At 43.7% G+C, this 20,206-nt stretch overlaps 1 protein-coding gene across 2 annotated transcripts in view; it reads right to left on the bottom strand.

Annotated features, from left to right (window-relative positions):
* ENPP6 (ectonucleotide pyrophosphatase/phosphodiesterase 6) overlaps nt 1–19,758 on the bottom strand; it is a 57,666-nt gene extending 37,908 nt beyond the window's left edge. Inside the window, exon 1 of one of the 2 annotated variants that reach the window (XM_045019913.1) lies at nt 19,516–19,758. Coding sequence is in view for 1 of the 2 variants with exons in the window: in XM_045019912.1 (XP_044875847.1) it covers nt 15,251–15,488 (238 nt within the window). In the remaining variant the exon portion in view is untranslated. Of the gene's footprint in view, nt 1–15,250; nt 15,670–19,515 lie in introns of those variants that run through there. The other variant, XM_045019912.1, reaches the window with a different exon arrangement.
* Nucleotides 19,759–20,206: the final 448 nt, after the last annotated feature.

Genomic DNA, 20,206 nt, shown 5'->3' on the forward strand with positions numbered 1-20,206 from the left:
GTTGCTAGGGGCTCTGACCCAGGGCCCTTTGAAGGCTATCAGTGCTCTGACAGCCAGGGGCTGCATAAGGCTGCCCTCCCTGGGCCACTTTCCATCACCCCCCGTGATTGTCCCAAAGTCGCCGTCTGGGTTAAGGTGGCATGAAGGATGTCCACACACCCCAAGGCAGCCTCTGGCAGCTGTGTGTAGTGTGGTAGCTCTCTTGGGCAGCAACTGCCTCTTCCTGCGGTATGGCACACCCTCTTAGGCCACATCAGTCCTAGGGCTTTCCCCTGCTGGGGTGGTCCAAACAAAATAAAGGTGATTAACAAAGTCTGGAGTTTGTATGAGAGAAGGGAATGCTTCCCTTTCAGGCTGTCTCTATAGGAGGTCCTTCCTTCCCTCAGAGCGGGCAGTTGTCTTAGGGAGAGATTTTTGCCTTTCCCTCAGCTCTTCTTCGCTGGAGCTGATGGTTGCAGGTCTGCTCTCTTGCCTGGTCTGCCCCCAAATGAGCTGCTACCCTTCCTTTTAATGCCTCCGGTTGGTGTACTTCCTACAGGTGTGGAGGAGTGGGGCTGGCTGAGCCCAGAGCAGTTCCTTAATCCCTCGTTGACCAGTATGGGATTTGTATACCTGTCACACTTCTATTTGATGACAAAAATACCATTTCTCCATCTGAGAGGAATGATACATTTCTCACCAAGCCCAGATGAAATTTAGGGCTGGTCTACATTGGAAAATTAGATCGACCCACCTACATTGCTCAGGCTTGTGAAAAATCCCCCGCTCCCCTGAGTGATGTAGTTAACTGACCTAAGCACCCATGTAGACAGCATGAAATTCTTGCTTCAACCTAGCTACTGCCTTTTGGAGAAGTGGATTTACTACAGTGATGGGAGAACCATGCTGTAGCTGTGCCACTGTAGAGTTTTAAGTGTAGACAGACCCAAACTGTTTTTGCCAGAGGTGATAATAAATACCTGTTTGCAGTGTTGTAGCCATGTCAGTCCCACGATATTAGAGGGACAAGGTGGGTGAGATAATATCTTTTATTGGACCAACTTCTGTTGGTGAACTAGACACGCTTTTGAGCTTATACAGAGCTCTTCTTCAGGTCAGATACCTAAGCAGCAATGGATCTATGAACACTCCCAAATTGCTAACCGGGCTTGGCTACACTTACAAATTTGCAGCGCTGCAAAGCGCCAGTGTGGTCAAAGCCCCAGCGCTGGGAGCGCGGGCTCCCAGCGCTGTCCGTTATTCCCCACAGGGAGGTGGAGTACGGACAGCGCTGGGAGAGAGCTCTCCCAGCGCTGGTGCTTTGACTACACTTAGCGCTTCAAAGCGCTGCCGCGGCAGCGCTTTGAAGCGCTAAGTGTAGCCACAGCCTTAGAGACAAATCAGTGGTGCACCCTGTCATTAAGGGATGCTGATATAATCTCTGCTATCTCTTCCTGTTGAGTTTACCAAACTACCAGTATTTCCTTGGTCTTGTTTAGACTGAGCCTCAGCCAGCTGGTCCACATCCAATCCCCAGTTTCAGTCAGGCACTGGGTATGCCACCTCACTGCATCAGGCAGGTTAGATGAAATGGAGCCAGAGCTGGGTATAGTAGTCAACATATTGAAGACACCATAGTATATTGATTCAGTGTCCTTCTAAACACACACACACACACACACACACACATATACACACACAAATATAAAAGAAAGGAGAAACCTAGGGTTCCTCACATGAGAGGGCAGAAAAGCAGTTGCCCAAAGCTAGCCTCTGGATCTGTCGCAAAGAAAGGAACGAGTCACTCAGGCAATCCTTTGTGGCTTTCTTTTAGATTTGCATAAAGGTTTTCCTGCAGCTGGGGTGAAATTGGTACAGTATATGCTTTCTTCTGAGTCCCTTACCATGCAGAGAGAATAAAAGGAAACACCAGGGAATAATACAGTCACAGTGTAATGGAGGGCATAGATCCCATCCTGTGTGGGGCAGGGAAAGAGTTAAGGCTCTCTGGCTGAACAGCTGCTAACCCTTAATGCAGGATTTTCCGGGGAGCTAAGCCAGGAGGGACATGTGGTGGGGCTCAACCTAAGGAAGTTTCTGAATTCCAAAGTGGACTATCAGAGGAATGTGCTCTGGGGAGTATGTCAGTCTGACCTAGACCACTTTAAGACCCAAGGGTGAAATCCTGGCCCCACTGAAGTATTTGGCAAAACTCCTGCCTTCAGTGGTCACAGGATTTCACTCCAGACCTTCCCCATATGAAGGAGAGAACAGGCTAAAGTAAGTCTCGTTTTTTAGAAAGGGTTTGCACTTTGGCAGCACATGGCTGATTTTTTATTTAGAAAAACCGGCTGACAGAAGTTCTGTCAACACTATTTACTTGCTTGTTTTGTTTTGTGCTTTGGGCTCTCTGACCTGCAAAAGTTAAGCCTAACCCCACAGGGCTGTCACTTCTACAGCAACAAAAGATAAATGTACCCTGTATAGCAATAGGAGTGAGTAGAGCGGTTCAGATGAAGCTTGGGCTAGTGCTTATTCCTCAGTCTGAAATGAACTTGATTTTTTTACAATTTAATTATAAAAAGTTCAGTGAAAGTATGTATAAAACAAGCCCTGCATGTGCCTCCACACTTTTTAGTTTCCCCTGGTATTTCTGTTCCTGACATAGCTGACACTGAGACCCACTGGAATTTCTTTATTATTACTTATTGTTTGTATTACAATAGTGCCTAGAGGTGTCGTCCCCCCCGCAAGTAAAACTGGGGGAGGTTGTGCTAGGCATTGTGCACATGCATATTGAGACATATCTCCTGTCCTATTACAGCCTAAATAGGCAAAACTAACAAAGCCTGGGAAAGGAAACAAAGACACAGAAAGAATCCACTTGCCAAGTTCACACACCAGTCTGGGAATTGAAAGCAGTTCTTGTGACGCCAGTCCAATACCCTAACCACTAGAGCACACTGCTTCTTCAGTTCTCACTAGAGAACCTTTTCTCCCACTGTTTCTAGGCCCTGGAGAACTTGGTCAGCAGTACGGGAATTCCTAGCTACTTAGGAAACAAACCTAAAAACTTGAGATGGACCCAGAATTGGGCCTTGCCATCCCCAATTTATGGGAAGTTCAGATCTGGATACAAATGGTGCTGGTCTGATTTTGACATGCATTCCCAATGGGCAAGTGCAAACCAGGGATTTACTTATGTGCATCTAACAGTGCATGTGCAAAGTGAGCAGACATTTGTGTTGCCTACTATGTTACAAAATTGAATCTGAAAACCTCCTCACCTCTCCCAGCCTGGGAATGTTTGGAATCAGAGCTCTATTACACGGGCCAATCCCTATGCTGCACCCTGTAGAGGTTTGCCTAGATCCAGTTGGACTAGCAAGTACCTATTTTTATAAACTGCGCTAAACATATCTCCCAGTATCCCATCTATGGGGCCCCAGGCAAAAATGACACCTGCAAGATGTGAACAGACAATGTGTGGCCCCAGAAGAGCTTGTTAATGAAGATTTTACAATGCTGTTATGATCCCCCAAAATCAAGCTGAGCTACAGGAGACATTTCACTGGCCTAGAATATACACAAATGTGCAGCACTGGTGGAAATCTTATGTCAAATGGATGAGGAAGAAAGCTCAGTAACACGCTTTCGATTTCTAAGGAGGATCCATTTGATGTCATGAACCCTTACATTGGTGTATTAATGATTATAGTGGCTGTTGGTGTAAGGGCTATATTTTAAGAGGATCTAATGGATGCCTCTACTACATGGTGTGTAAATTAGAAAGTATATGAACTTTTTACAGTCTTCCAGTGGTGAATGGTTACAATACTTTTAGCTCTGGATATATAAATACCTAGAGATATTAGTGTCCAGCTCCTGCTACTATTAGTTGGTCACAGGCACATTCATAGAAGTACCATAAATAGACAGATGTGCAATACAAAGTTTTAGGTACTGGATGAGCAAAAAGCTCCATGCTTCAATTTGTGGCATATGAACTTCTCTCTAGAGTTGTACACGTTTTCTGTTTTCCATTCTGGGGATGTTTTTCCAGTAAAAACAAACCCAAATGTTCACAACATTTTTGAGAGCCAAAGGGAAATATTTAGCACTCAGAACCATACTAGTGGATGAACAACATGAGACGTATAATTTATAGAATGCCTGGGTCAACAAAATTAAGAACCTCCCAAGACTTGGGAAACTTCCCCAACTCCCATGGATAGCATTCCACCACCTCCTCAGGCCCTGCCTTGATAATGTAAGACTGTGGCTATGCTGACAATCAGGAAGAGTGAGTGAAGCTGGTTTAGACACACTTGAGCCATGTAGTCTCAGCAGCATGGGAAGCACCACAGGTTAGCTGCTTGCATACATACCTAGGGTTCTGGGCTGGGGTGTATTTGGGCTTGGGGAAGACGTAGCTTGTGCCACTGCCTTATTGCCATGAGGTCAAAACTAGCTGACTGCAGTGTAGTTATATCCATAGATTCTCCTGTGGGGTAACCAGCCATATGCATGGGAAATGTTTACATATTTAAAAATGTTTTCTTTGATATTTCATTTGAGTCTTTAAAATATGAAACATTCTCTTGGCCCTGGTCTACACTACAAGTTTAGGTCGAATTTAGCAGTGTTAGATTGATTTAACCCTACACCCGTCCACACGATGAAGCCATTTTTGTTGACTTAAAGGACTCTTAAAATCGATTTCTGTACTCCTCCCCGACGAGGGGATTAGCGCTGAAATCGACCTGTTGGGTCGAATTTGGGGTAGTGTGGATGCAATTCGATGGTATTGGCCTCCGGGAGCTATCCCAGAGTGCTCCATTGTGACCACTCTGAACAGCACGCTCAACTCAGATGCACTGGCCGGGTAGACAGGAAAAGGCGGCAAACTTTTGAATGAGCTCCAGCATGGACCGAACGGGAGGTTCTGCATCTGATCGCTGTATGGGGAGATGAATCCGTGCTATCCGAATTCAGGTCCAAAAGACAAAATGCTGGAATATTTGAAAAAATCTCCAAGGGCATGAAGGACAGCGGTTATAACAGGGACCCGCAGCAGTGCTGCGTGAAACTTAAGGCGCTCAGGTAAGCCTACCAAAGAACAAGAGAGGCAAATGGCTGCTCTGGGTCAGAGCCCCAGACATGCCATGTCTATGATGAGCTGCATGCCATTCTAGGGGGTGCCCCTACAACTACCCCACCCCTGTGCTTCCCCCCCCCCTCCCAGGCTACCTTGGCAGTTATCCCCCCATTTATGTGATGAATTAATAAAGAATGCATGAATTTGAAACAACAATGACTTTATTGCCTCTGCAAGCGGAGATCAAAGGGGGGAGAAGAGGGTGGTTATCTTACAGGGAAGTAGAGTGAACCAAGGGGGCGGGTTTTCATTAAGGAGAAACAAAGAGAACTTTCACACCACAGCCTGGCCAATCATAAAACCAGTTTTCAAAGTTTCTCTGATGCACAACGTGCACTGCTGTGCTCTTCTAACCACCCTGGTGTCTGGCTGCTCATAATCAGCAGCCAGGTGATTTGCCTCCAGGGCTGCCTGGGGGGGGGCAAGTGGGGCAATTTGCCCCAGGCCCTGCTGGGGCCCCCACGAGAATATAGTATTCTATAGTATTGCAACTTTTTTTTATGGAAGGGGCCCCCAAAATTGCTTTGCCCCAGGCCCCCTGAATCCTCTGGGCAGCCCTGTTTGCCTCAACCTCCCACCCCACCATAAACATCTCCCCCTTACTCTCACAGATATTGTGGAGCACACAGCAAGCAATCATAACAATGGGAATATTGGTTTTGCTGAGGTCTAACCAAGTCAGTAAACTGTGCCAGCGAGCTTTTAAACATCCAAAGGCACATTCTACCACCATTATGCACTTGCTCAGCGTATAGTTGAACTGCTCCTTCAGTTCTTCAGGCTGTTCAGGCTTCATGAGCCATGGGAGCAAGGGATAGGCTTGGGTAGGTGCAACCACGTGATGCTGCCGACTGGGAGAGCAGCATGAGGCAGAAGCCTCCAGCTGGCATGATATTCCAGGCAGGACTGAATCTCCATTAGACAAAACATAAAGAAGAGAATGACCTGGAGTCAGTCCCATTTTTGTCCAGGCGCCCCCGACCGACATCACCGAGGCCAGACAGGAGCACCCACAGGACGATGACGATGGTTAGCAGTTGTATTGCACCGTCTGCCGTCCGCAAGGCAAGGCAAAGGGATGCTGCTGTGTAGCACTGCAGTACCGTGTCTGCCAGCAGCACCCAAGAGACATACGGTGACAATGAGCTGAGTGGGTTCCATGCTTGCCGTGGTATGTCGTCTGCACGAGTAACCCAGGAAACGATTTTTTGCAGTTGCTTTCACGGAGGGAGGCCTGATGACATGTACCCAGAACCACCTGCGACAATGTTTTTGCCCCATCAGGCATTGGGAGCTCAACCCAGAATTCCAATGGGCGGCGGAAACTGCGGGAACTGTGGGATAGTTACCACAGTGCAAAGCTCTGAAAGTCGACGCTAGCCTCGGTACTGTGGATGCACACCGTCGACTTAATGCGCTTAATGGGGACACACAGAATCGACTGTATCAAATTGATTTCTAAAAAATTGACTTCTATTAAATTGACCTAATTTCATAGTGTAAACATACCCTTGGTCTTGTCTCTAACAGAAGCTTACTTTGGAACTAAATTTAGTCTCTTCTTTCACTAAGTGGTAGCCCAGATAATGTTAGTTATGTAGCAAAAACCAGGCACATGCTTCTATCATATGAGAAAAATGATAGTCAGTGTCCTCCAAGCATTCATTATCCTCCACTACCATGAGGTTAATAATAATGTTGTTAGTAGGGCATTGAACCATGCAATTATGAGCTTGAGTTAATATTTGCCTCTTCATCAGACTTAGTGATAACTACTGCCCCCAGCATCTAGGAACTGGGTTGGTTAACCCAATAAGCAGGTGCTCATATCACAAAAAGCACCACTACGTTTGGCACAAATTGCCAACTTTATTGTCATTAGAGAGGTCTGGTGATTGAGCTGTTTTGCCCTTGGAAATGAGCAAAATGGTATAAGAAAATGTGTGCTGCAGCTGCTAGGCCTGGACCTGGATAAATATTGGAATCCCCAATGAGAGCTATATGCCACTTTTCCGTAGCCCTACATTAATTTCCATGTTATAAATAAATTCATGTACTATACTTGCAAAGATCTATCCTTCTCAGCTGTCCTAGTACACCTGGTGAGGTTATTTACACCAGTGCAGCATGTGTATGAAATGCTGCTGTTCTGATTGGGTAGTGTTTTCTAGCCTTTTTACACTGGTGCTAATGATTTCGCAAGGTGCAGGATAGTGGAGAATTGGGCCCTTGCCTCTACTCAGTGCAGAACTGTAGATAGCTTCCTAGAGAGTTTATCATACCAGTTATAGAAGAGTTCCAGACTCTTGGTGAATGATGACATCATGTCCTGACTAGACCTGAACAATTTTTTTCAGTTCAATAATACATTTGCCAAAAAAATGACCTGAAATGAAATTTCTTTCTGTTCAAAATCAGCTGATTTCCCCTCCCCCTACAGGTTTTTGGTTTGGCCATCAAACCAAAACTTAAATTATTTGCTCAGCTCTAGTCCTGATACTTCCCAGATTTGGTTGGGGAGGAGACAGTAGCTGAAGATGAACCCTCATCTTTACTCTCAGATCAATGAAGTTAAAACAATAAGTGTCAAGTGCTGTTTGGGGTTTGGATTTTGCCATTATTCACTGTACTCTATGCTAATACTTTTTTTTTAATGCTGCTCTAATAACTAGCTGCCAAGAATTGTATCTCCACCCTGCCTTCATCTGCATTAATCTCCATCCCTCATTCTTTTAGTGTTGTTTGTGTTTAATATGCTAATATAGAACATATTTTGAATTATTGTAATAACTGTGATATCCCTTGAAGCCATAACTCAGGAAAGTGCAGTTTTTAGAACTAACAGCAAGGCTCAGAGGTTGAATCACAGCTTTTGTGTTCCAGCTCAGACCATGTTTTGTCCTTCGTGATTCACAAAGGACGAGGCTATGTCTGTTGACCATTGGCTGTTTAAATACTGAGAATCTGTCCCATCAAGCAAGAGAACTATTTTGAGCAAGTGACAAATATGTAAGCGTATCTGGGTATGCAATGTGTCTGATGCAAATCAAGGAAGGACTGCACAGGTAAGAGAGCAGAGGGCATGTTTTACTGGAAGGCAGATGCAGAAGTACTACTAATAAATATGAAATAATTGGCTTGAATATGCCCTATTTCATCATTAAAGAGGAAAGGTGCAGTATAAGGGTAAGATTCTGTAAACAAGGACTGTGTGCACATCAGGCCACCAGGCTGTGCATTTTGGCCTTCTCTTTGTAGATGACACCAGACTTTGTCATAACTGTGTTATGGAACTATGATATAGCCATGTAAAGATCAAGGAACTGATCTTGTTTCCATACTGGGAGTCATGAAGTAGGAAAGTCAGGAGAAAGTATCACAGTTGGGATCCTTCTCCTATGAAGGGTATGCAGGAAAGCCACTGACTTAATTAGATGCTTTATAAAGTGATTTGAGAGGCCTAACAAATGAAAAGTTCTACATTAAAGCATTTTATATTTCAGTGTATCCATAATAACTTCAGTTTCATGGGACATTGCAGCTTTCTACCTACAATTTCAGATCAAAATCTTTCAACTGTCTATAAACTCCACTATGTTACCATCTCCTAATCCAGCAATTTTTCATCAGCTGCATAAATAGGAATGTCCCTCTCCTGTTCATGGAAGCCAAAAGAAATATATTTTTTGGAAAGTTATGTTTTAGAGCAAATTGGTTTGCTGACTTGTTCTAAAAAATGATGTGCCAAAAAAAGACTATTTTTGTTGACAAAGTCTTAGAAAATTCCCCTTCTTAATTTCCAGCTGAGATATGACACTGTCCATCAATTATTTTTGCTGGCTGTGGCCTCAGTTATAAAGGATGTTGTGATGTGCTGCATTCATTCAGCTGTTACTGATTTTGGGGATGCTTATTATGGAGCGAGCGTCTCTTTATAGCTATCTTATTGTACACGCAGCACCTTGCAAAGAGTCTTTGAGCATCTCTGGACCCCAAAAGTTACTAGCTTGGGCAGCTTGTTCCAGGGAATGCTGCAATAACCACTATGAAGTAAGAACTGGTAGCTGTAAGTGGTAATGGAGAGGTAACTCAGACATTCCATTTATTTTGGACAGAAAACTTTATGCAGCAACAGGCCAAATCAGAGAGAGCAATATTAAGCCTTATAATCTGTGCGAAGATTCTCAAAAGAATAAACATCCAAGATTACTGTGATTTAACTCAAACAAAAACACATGGTACAATTGAATTAACGCTTAGAACACCTGAGTGCCCCAATTTTCTCCCCACTCCTCAGCTGCCAAGCCCATCTACAATCCACCATGGCCCCCTCCACAAGTTTCCAAACTCACCTTCCAGAAGGTGCCCATCTCATCTTTATACACCTTGCCCCACTTCAGGATTAAAATTCTCCTGCTACTCCCAGAAAAGTGCCCTAAACACATCTCCCTGGTGCTGAAATTTCCCTGATGCACCTTACTCCTTTGGGGATGTACCAGACTTGATTCACCTCCCAGCTGCCAGACAGTCCCCATTGCTCATCTGGGATCAAAATCTTCTGTAATGTTAACATAATTTTCAAAGCAACCAATTGTAACCTCATAAACCTATGATTAAGGCACCAGCTGGGCCCAACTGCAGCAGCTCAACTCTTTAAAAAAAAATCCTTAGTAGGAGAAGATAGCGGGGAGGGAAATACAGGAAATGTTTTGTGGTAGGTTGATTTTCAAAGAGTTGAATTTTATGTCAGTGGGTCGTTAAGGGTAACATGAGGTGTCACAAGATGTCCATATCAAACTAGTTTCTTAGCCTACACATCAGATAGATCCCACTGGCTGAAGCAATTATCAGTGTTGAGTGGTGTTCTCTTTAAACTAAACATCATCTGTAGCACAGGCTTTTCTCAAAGACAGAACACTGCCATGCATTCCTGTTGTGTTCTGACTGCCAAACAAGTCACTCCCGCACCTCACTATATTGCTTGGAACTGTATTATTTATTGTCCTTGAACTTCCTGCTGTCGCACTAGACTGCAGTGTACTGAAGAAGTGCAACGTGGCATTTAATAGGTGAACCATATGTGAGGTGCAACATGGCAGTTAATAACTGGACCACACCTGTGATGCATTATCCCCATTAGTAACTGAATGATACTAGGGGTGCGACATGGCATTCTGCCTATGATTAGCTCTGTGTTACTAGATTTTTTTTCCTGATCTCTGAATGACCTGGTATTTATGGGAGTAAGCTAGACAATGACTATTATTATTATTACATTATTATTATTTATTATTACATTTTTCTGTGGTTTGATTTCCTGTCTTGTAATTACAGTATGTACCCCCTATCCTGATATAATGCGACCCGATATAACACGAATTCGGATATAACGTGGTAAAGCAGCGCTCCAGGGGGACGGGGCTGCACACTCCAGCAGATCAAAGAAAGTTCGATATAACGCGGTTTCACCCGTAACGCGGTAAGATTTTTTGGCCCCCAAGGACAGCGTTATGTAAATATTAGGCTGTTGTGCAGTGTGTAGTTGATGTAGTCCGTCTGCTCTAGAGATAGCTACATTTTAGTAGTGAGTGTGGGTGTAGTTTGTGAAGTATTTGGATCGCTTTGCAATGAGAGGTGCTAGATACATAAGCTATCAATATGAGGGTTCATACTACTGTTGAAGATGGTCCAAAAATAGAACTTTGGATCTCAATCCTAGAGAGAGGTAGCAGGGGTGGTTAGATTTGAATCTCTGGATACAAATCTATCATTATGGTTTGGTGAAGATTGGCTTCCAGTCCAGCAGAGAGTATTGTCCTGGTCAGATGTGACTGACATTTCATGAGAACTTTCCCTCGGCAACAACCACCTCCTAACAGAGAGACTAAGTTAACAGATGGTACTAGGAGAAAGAGGACAGGAAAGAAAAAACTTGACATGCATGAGTAAAGTCAGGAGAGAACTAAACATCAACTGACTCCTTGCTGACTGGAATTTTGTTAATTTCACACTATGATGGGGTTAAGTGCTATATACATTTCTAAACAAACACACACATGCACTGAAATGCAGCTGCCTCTGAGATTAGAACATAGGAGCTCTTTGGCAGTCCACAAATATATCAGTTTAGAACAAGCTGTGAAGAATACCTTGTTCAAATGATAAGAACACTGAGTTCTAGAAAGAAATTGTGATAAAATTCAAGTCCTCTGTGCCTGAATAGTAGTTTATGCCTAATAGGGTTGGGAGAATACTTTGGACAGAAATGCAAGCATGCCCCAGCTTGTGGCATCAGAGTCTGCTAAATGTGAATTGGAAATTAAAATGCAAAGCTCCCACCTTCTATGCTGTACTGACAGATGCATAACTACACTGGGGTGTGGCACTACAAAATCATAACATGGAGTTGCAGCATTTTGACACATGTCATCCTTCCACACTACACACTTTTCAGTAGTTGACCCAGAAGTTGCTCTTGAAACATATTCCTGGAGTATGGAGGGAGAGTTGGAGGGATAGATGAAGGCTGAGTTTGGGTTTTCCACGCTCCCCAAACTTTGTGGTCATTAGCAGAAAATAAACTTCCTTGGATTTGCCCAGCTCCCGAGTCATGTTCTTGGCTTTTCTACTGACTCGCTTATTTCCTGTCTTACCGGAGTTTTATGAAGCTTAATTAATACTTAAAAGTATTTTGTAATTGTAATGCCTTGAGATCCTTGGATGCCACGTGACATTTAAATGTAATTCCAATGTGATTCTGACATGAATTTTGCTTTGCAAATTGTGCTGTAGCTTCGAGCTAGGGTGTGAGAACTGCGGTAATGTAAAAGAACTAATATTCCTGTTTCCTCATCTAAAGCCATAGTCTTCCTTTATAAATGCTATGGAACCTCAAAAGCACATGCGAGACGTCTGTATGCAGGATCTTTGAAGTAGGCCATGTTCCAAGCTCTTGTTGCCTGACCCTGTTAACAGTTAATAATCATTGTATTGATGGCTAGTTGATCAAAAGGTCATAAGGTTCTTGTTCTAAATCAGGCTACACAGAATTAAAATCAATATCTTGTTGGAAGCCTCTGGGTGGATGACAAGGAGGCTCACACTGAGGGCAAAGTAAAGCCTTACAGATTCTTATTAAAATTAATAAAGCCAGAAGAGCTCCAAGCCCCATGAAAAAAAGATAAGAGTAATATAGTACTGGGGATAGCCGTAGTATTGTTCTTTGCATAAGCTCTTAGATTTTCACACTCCCCTCCACCTTCCTTGATTACCTAGTGGTGAGAGACAAAGGACTAGCCTTGTCTCTGGCATGGCAATGAGTCCAATGTGTGGGGAGTGAGTTTTGTGCTGTTTAAAGTTTATACATGTGTCAAAGGGGACCTTGCTGAATTTGTACTATTGGGGTAAATTTGTAACTATCGAGGTGTATGGAGAATATGTTGCAAACACAATTACTGCTGCCTTGCAATTTCTAGAAGTGGGAAAGGTCCCACACTTCATCAAAGACGAACAATTGTTAAACTGGTATTGTCTGAAATGTTTTCAAGGGCATGTGAAGGAGCGATCCACACGTTTGGACTCGTGCCAACACTTATCATTAGGAGCAATGCGACGGATGGGATCTGTAACACCACACATGTTTTGCTAAAGATTAAGCAATGGCATGGTCCTTTGTACAGTCTTCTGGCATGAGTCCAAACACGCACTCCCCCCTTAGATTTTGAGGAACTAAGGGTAGCTTGCTCAATGGCAGCAGCTGGAACTTAACAGTAAAAGGTCACCACAAGGAACATGGAAGTGATCACCGCAAGATCCATTTGAGCAAGAGGTGACAGGTATACTTAGTGCCCCAGAATCTAAGGGGTGACAGTCACACTATTTCTCTATGCCAAAGGTCACAGGCCTACTATACTTATGCTAATTTATACTAATTTGCTTAAACTAAGGTCTTACAGGATATGGGCCTGTAGGTTTCTTACATTACAGCTAGATATAATGCAGGCTAAGGCAGCCCTATGGGCTACAGAGCTATACTCTCAAAGAGATGAACAGATTGTGGATTTCACTCCACCTGTATACAAAACCAAACAGGGATTTTTTGGGAGATGAGGGCAAAATCTGAAACTGAAGCCCCCAATCCTTCAAAAAACAAATTACCTCTAAGGGGAGGTCCAGGAATCTGTTATGATGGAGGGGCAGCTAGGCCAAATTTGAGTGGTGTTGTGACCCTGTGCACCAGTCGCAACACTACTCGGTTTCGGGCCCTCTCGAACAGGCATTGGGAAAATTGCCCCTTTTGTCCCCAATAGGAGGCTTTTCCTGTATAAACCTAATGGTTGTGATGGTCAAGCTTGACAGTGAGAGAAAGCAATCACTTCTGCACTTTTTGTTCTTGGGTCAATTTCAGGCAAAGCCTTTTTACGAATATGAAGTGCTGATGTGATTTGTTTATATAGCAAGAAAATGATCCATGGTGCAGTCTCACCTTTATTCTTTATAAGGATGTTTATCTTGCAAAAAGGGTTTTTCATAGGCTTCCCCTGGACGGTGATGAAAAGATGTGGCCATTTGTGCATTTTCTAAGAAATGAGTATTGAAAAGGGGCATTTTCTTCCAAGCTGGGGAAGGAGGGGTTAAGTAATTTTGAAACAAACCAGGCAAAACTGACCTCAGCTTTTTGATTTACAGTGGCATCTATTTGTTTCTAAACAAGCAGTACATAAACTGCTAGCCATTGTATTGTTCTGTGGACAGACAAAGCCACTACATGGCTAGAAAAGAACTGATTTTTTTCTAGTTAGTCTGAAGGTCTTGTTTATTGAATAACTGGGGAGACATTCAAGTTTGAAAAAGTCTATTCCCTGCTTACAGTAATTCTTCATTTCTGATTGTTTAGCTGACGTTTATTCTCCAAAGTAACTTTCCTAACGTACTTAGCTAGTCTGCTACTGCATAACTGTCTAGCATCATGCTGAGTTAAAAAGAAACCAATTTTAAAATCTACTATGAAAACAGATTGAATGAGCATTTGTAATATTGTGGTCACATTGCCTGCATTGTAAGAATGCTTTAGGGGGAATGAGCAAAAGCAAGAATCTTTATACTCTTTCATTTCTAATTGGATGCTTCATAGTCTTTTACAAATACCGGGTCTTAGGGGAGAGTTCAGGGCCACCCGGGGGGGGGGGGGAAATGGGGCAATTTGCCCCAGGCCCTGGGCCCCTCAGGGGCCCCCACATGAATATAGTATTATATAGTATTGCAACTTTTTTTTATAGATGGGGCCCCCGAAATTTCTTTGCCCCAGGCCCCCTGAATCCTCTGGGCAGCCCTGGGAGAGTTAAAACAGACTTCAATAAATCCCCATAATCTAACGGCCAAAGCAGGATGTCAGTTTTATTTAAAGACCAGTTTAATGCAGAACTGTCTTGAGCAGCTCTGCTTTCTGAAAACAAGACATACTTTGGTCATCCTTGGTTTATATTAGTCCTTGTTAAATGCATAAATTGAGTCTCCGGACCCACTTTGTATATTTACATTCCAAATGTTTCCCAGGCATTTCTACTTTCTAACTCAGACAGAAAAAGACACTTAGTCATACAGTGTTCAAGCATTATAGATATTTCAGACAGCATGAAAAATGGCATTTTACTTAGATCTGAGAAATTTTGTGTGTACTGTATCTCAGAGAAAATGAAATGCAATAGGAGAAGCAACTAGAGATCACCTGTGCCTACAGGTTATAGGTACAGCAATTACAATAATTTTTAAGAAACTTTATTATGAAAACTAAATAGCTAATGAGCTAATGAAAAAGCAAACTTTTACAAACAAATCCTAACTGCTCTGCAAGACTATATTTACACAGCATGTGTCTGATTTTACTTTAGCTTGGAGAGAACTGATAGATTTATTTATCTTGCTGTCCTCATTGTAATTCAGAGTGAGTACTGTAATACTTTTTAGATCTCACTAAGGGTAACAATACAGCTGAAAGCCTAACCTAGAGTATATTCATCCCTCTGTGTAGCAAAATCCAATGAGCTTAACTTTATCTAAGAAGCTAGCTGACAACTCTTAAGAGCATCACAACACACAAAAGAAAGTACTCACCAGTCATCAGCGTGTAATAATTTGGATAGGAAAGGCTGGGAAAGTCTGGGGTCATGTAATCCACTTTCACTCCCCTGTCCACAATCTCTTTAAAGCCTGGCAGGGACTCCAGTTCATTGTCATTGATGTAATCATAACGAAAGCCATCGATCAGAAACACTAAAAGCTTTCGACGGGCAAAGGATGAGCTTGCCATAGTGAGAACAAGGAGGAAAGAAAGGGTCATGTGCTTTGCCATGTTGATAGAACTCTCGCCAGAGCACTGTCAGTGCTGCCTGTCCCTTTGCAATGACTCTGGGTGAGGTGTCTGAAGCTGCTTTCAGAGGCTGGACCTTACACTGCTCTCCTCACTTGGCGGGTTTGACTTGCAGGGTTTAAAGGTACAGCACCATTTATTAAAACTGCTTCGCTTGCAAGATTACAGGTTAATTGCTAAAGTATGATTAACTTTGCTTCCAAGTGTATAGTGTGTGTGGAAGAGAGAGCTTGTTGCTTTTGTGTTCAAGAAATGTACTGAGCAATGGAAAAACACTGTGTACAAGAAATTGGAGACTAAGATGAAATTCCAGGAATCAATCAGTGTGTGCTTGTTAACATTGCCTTCTGGCCTAAGAAAAGAAAACAGTAGGAATAATGTAGCATTTGGTTTCCAGTTTCTACAAGTCTATTTCAGCATAAAACTCCATGTTCCACTCAGTTAGCTGTGTCTGTAAAAACCACTGCAATAATGCAAACAACTTTTTTAAAAATAACCACGTTTTTAAGTAGAAAAACTCTAATGGAGGTTAATAATCTCTTTTTGAGTGTTTTAAAATGATCTCCAGAGACACAGAGGTGTAATTTATTTTCTTGCTATGGCTTTTGGTAGAAAACTGGACTAAGATTATCATAAAAAAACCCATCTCGTTATTTATTTGTATTACCATAGAATCAAGGCGCCCCAGTCATGGGCCAGGACCCCATTGTGCTAGGTGCTGTCCAAGCAGAAAAAAATGACAATCTCTGCTCCAAGTCTAAGAACCCACTTGTGCTGTGGTGTTATAATATTAGACAATCTATTATTCAGCCCTTTTGTAAACGAGCAAGCTTTCTGTGTTCTATAACATTGTAAAATATCAATGAGTGATTCACAAATTCACACATGAAAAAAATGCGTTAAAATTTTACCCATAAACAACAACCCAGCTTCCTCCTGCCCATCCATTGCCTGAAAATCTATAATCTTGCACAAAAGGATTGATCTCCTTTGAACCTCTGCTGCTACGCCTCTCCAATTCTCATCTTCTGTGCAGTGGCACCTACCTCTAGCAGTCCCCTGGTTTGCCTAGTGCGTACTTGCCTGACAAGAGATCCACACCCATTTCTGTGGCATCTGAGTGCAGCACAAATTTAAATACAGCAGAGTCAGATTGTGGAACTTTGTTATGCTGTATTCTCTACCTTTTCCCCTTTTAACCTTGTCATAACTATAAAGGGAAGGGTAACAATCCTCCTGTGTACAATTCTATAAAATCCCTCCTGGTCAGAGACACCAAAATCCTTTTACCTGTAAAGAGTTAAGAAGCTCAGGTAACCTGGCTGACACCTGATCCAAAAGACCAATAAAGGGACAAGATACTTTCAAATCTTGGGTGGGGGGAGGCTTTTGTTTTGTGCTCTTTGTTTTGGTGTTGTTCGCTCTTGGGACTAAGAGGGACCGGACATCAATCCATGTTCTCCAAATCTTTCTGCACAAATCTCTCAGATTTCAAACTTGTAAGTAACAGCCAGGCAAGGCTTGTTAGTTTTATCATTGTTTTCTCAACTTGTAAATGTTTCTTTGCTAGAGGGAGGTTTATCCCTGTTTTGCTGTAACTTTGAACCTAAGGCTAGAGGGGGTTCCTCTGGGCTCTTTGAATCTGATTACCCTGTAAAGTTATTTTCCATTCAGATTTTACAGAGATGATTTTTACCTTTTTCTTTAATTAAAATTCTCCTTTTAAGAACCTGATTGATTTTTCATTGTTTTAAGATCCAAGGGTTTTGGATCTGTGTTCACCAGGACTAATTGGTGAGGGTATACTCTCAAGCCTACCCAGGAAAAGGGGTGTAAGGACTTGGGGGGAGGAATTAGTCTCAAATCTGCCCAGGAAAGGGGGGGATTAGGGACTTGGGAAATATTTGGGGAAAGGCAGAGTTCCAAGTGGCGCTCCCCTAAGATTTGAAACACGCTTGGTGGTGGCAGCTTACTGTTAACTTAAGCTGGTAAATAAGCTTAGGGGGTCTTTCATGCAGGTCCTCACATCTGTACCCTAAAGTTCAGAGTGGGGAAGGAACCTTGACAAACCCTATGAGTGTGTGCTTGGGTATAACTTGTTTTGTCCACCAGCTACGTGTAGTTATTGGAGGGAGCAGAAAGGAACTAGCAGAGAGAGCTGAATCCTGCCTATAGTTGTGTTAGGCCCAGAGCTCAAAGGCTTAGGCCAGGTCTACATGCCAGGCAACTTATGTCAACCTAGTTGTGCATGTGTCTACACTTAAATTTGTCTCCCACTGAGGTAAGTGCCCCGTTACACTGACATAGTAACACCACCTCCCTGAGAGGCATAGAGTCATGGTCAATATACATAGGTTGAGAGTGTAGACACCACGATAGTTATGCTGACCCTAATTGTCCTTCAGCAGCTGTCCCATAATGCCCCACACTAATGACTCTGGTCACCATTATGAACTCCACTGCCCAGGGGTCACAGAGATTGGAAGCTCCCCTTCCCTTTAAAACCCTGCAAATTTTTGAAATTCCTTTTCCTGATGTCCTGGCTTAGTGAGCACACCTATCAGCTCTCCATTGTTGAGTGTGACTGACCAGCTGATCATAACGGCTACACACTCCAGATGCGCTCCTGCCTGTGCCTGCAGTAGACAGGAGATATTGGATCTCCTGAGTCCTGGGCCTGCAGGGAGAAAAGGCTGTGCAGGCACAGCTCCAAGCCGGCCATAGAAACATCAGTGTCTATGAGCAGATAGCATGGAGGATACAGGAGAAGGGCTAAGACAGGAACCAGCAGTAGTGTCGTGTGAAAGCCAAGCAGCTGTGGCAGGCATACCAGAGAGACCAACAGTTGATCCAGTCCTCAGCCTCAGACCTGCCGCTCTTACAAAGGGCTGTATACCATACTGGGCAGAGACCCACCCACCACAGAACCATGGATACATCCAAGGAGCCTGAGTCACAAGTTCCTGCTGTGAACAGTAAGGAGGAGGAGGAGTATGCGGGACAAGTGACCAGGTGAATCCAGCTGCTCAGTGAGCCAGGACCTGTTTTTGACTCCACCGCCGTCCAGCAAGGATGAGCCCAGTGCAGGTGAAGGAACCTCAGGTAAGTGTGTACATACATATTCAATTATAGGGAAGGCCCCCACTCCCCAGAGTAGGTTTCTAGGGAGGGCTGCTTTATTTCTTCCTCCGCAGTAGGACATTTTCCCACGCCAACTTCAGCAGGCACCATTGCAATACACAGGCGAGCAGCATACATGCCTTTGTTACACTCAGGAGCGAGATATCAGCTAAAATCATCACCATCTGTGGAAAATAGTGCAGTATTCAGTGCCATTGCCCTATACTACTAGAACTGTGCAAACTCAACCCCCAGCAGGCCATACTCACCATGGCTAGTCCTGTGACTGGTGCCGTGCACAAGCAATCCCAAGCAGAAGTGAGAATGTAGTGCTTAAAACTTTAGGGGAGCAAGGGACGTAAGTTCAGCATCTTAGGTTTCACTTTACGTAGTGAATATGCTGACAATGGTACTACCACTGTGTGTTTTATCTTCAGCTGCTGCATTGCGGCCTTGAGGGTCTCCCTCTCCATGGCTGCAGAATGCCTGAGCCAGATAAGGAGGGAAAAGAAGAAGACTCAAGATAACATGTTCAGTGAGACCTGTGAGCCAGTGCCGCATCAGACTGAGAGCACAGGGCCAGGAGAATGAACATTGCAGACAGCCTGGAGAGCGAAAGAGCGGAGAGGAGAAAGGCCCAGGAGTCCCAACAGGAAAAGGAGAGGGAGATGCACCAGGACATAATGAGGCTTCTCAGGTAGCAAACACAGAAGCTGCAGACTCTGGTAGACCTGCAGGTTCAACAATCCAGGGCTCAGCCTATTGAGAACTCAGTATCAGGATCTCCCTATACCCCCACTCTCAACACTCCACATGGCCTCAGAGGTTGCTGAACTACCCTGACAATTCTATCCTGGGGAACATTAAAGACAATCACAGCTTCACTTACACTATCCTGTGAACGCCACTGGTAGCAATCTGGTGTCTCAAGTTTCCACAGTGTGATTGCTATTCACTTCTCCACTGTCAGCACAGCTCTCATTTTGGTGTCCCTGCACTGGAGGGCTGGGGCAAGCTCAGTGCACACATCCAGGAATGTTGCCTTGTACATCCAAAAGTTCTGCAGCCATTGCTTGTCATCCCAAACCCGCATCACAATGCAATCCCCCGAGTCAGTGCTTGTTTCTCAGGTACAGAAGCGGTGATCCACCATGTGCAGCTGCTCTGTGAATGCCACCAATAACCTTGTAGTAATTCTTACTATGTCCCACAGCAATCTGTCCTCCAAGGAATTATGTTCCACATTCATTAGGTGGTTCTTGCAGCTCTGCAAATACTCCAGAATTGTGCGCCCTGTGCTTGCAACACTCAGGACAATAGTGCAGAGGTATGCAGGTTCCATGCTTCTGTCCAAGGTGGTGGACAGTGAGGATGGCCAGGTGGGTATGTATGTGGGATTTGGGGGGGGGGGGAAAGGCATGAAAATTATGGGATACAGATAACATTATGGGATTGAGACATCTGCAAACTGGGAAGTTGATTCCATGCTCCCAGTCGCTCCTGAGCAACTCGTTTCAGCCCTATTGTGGATTGCCAAACCTTCCCAAAAGACTGTGCGCTGCATGGAGATGAGTTGCACA

The sequence above is a fragment of the Mauremys mutica genome, chromosome 5 (genome assembly GCF_020497125.1).
Source record: "Mauremys mutica isolate MM-2020 ecotype Southern chromosome 5, ASM2049712v1, whole genome shotgun sequence".
NCBI lineage: Eukaryota > Metazoa > Chordata > Testudines > Geoemydidae > Mauremys > Mauremys mutica.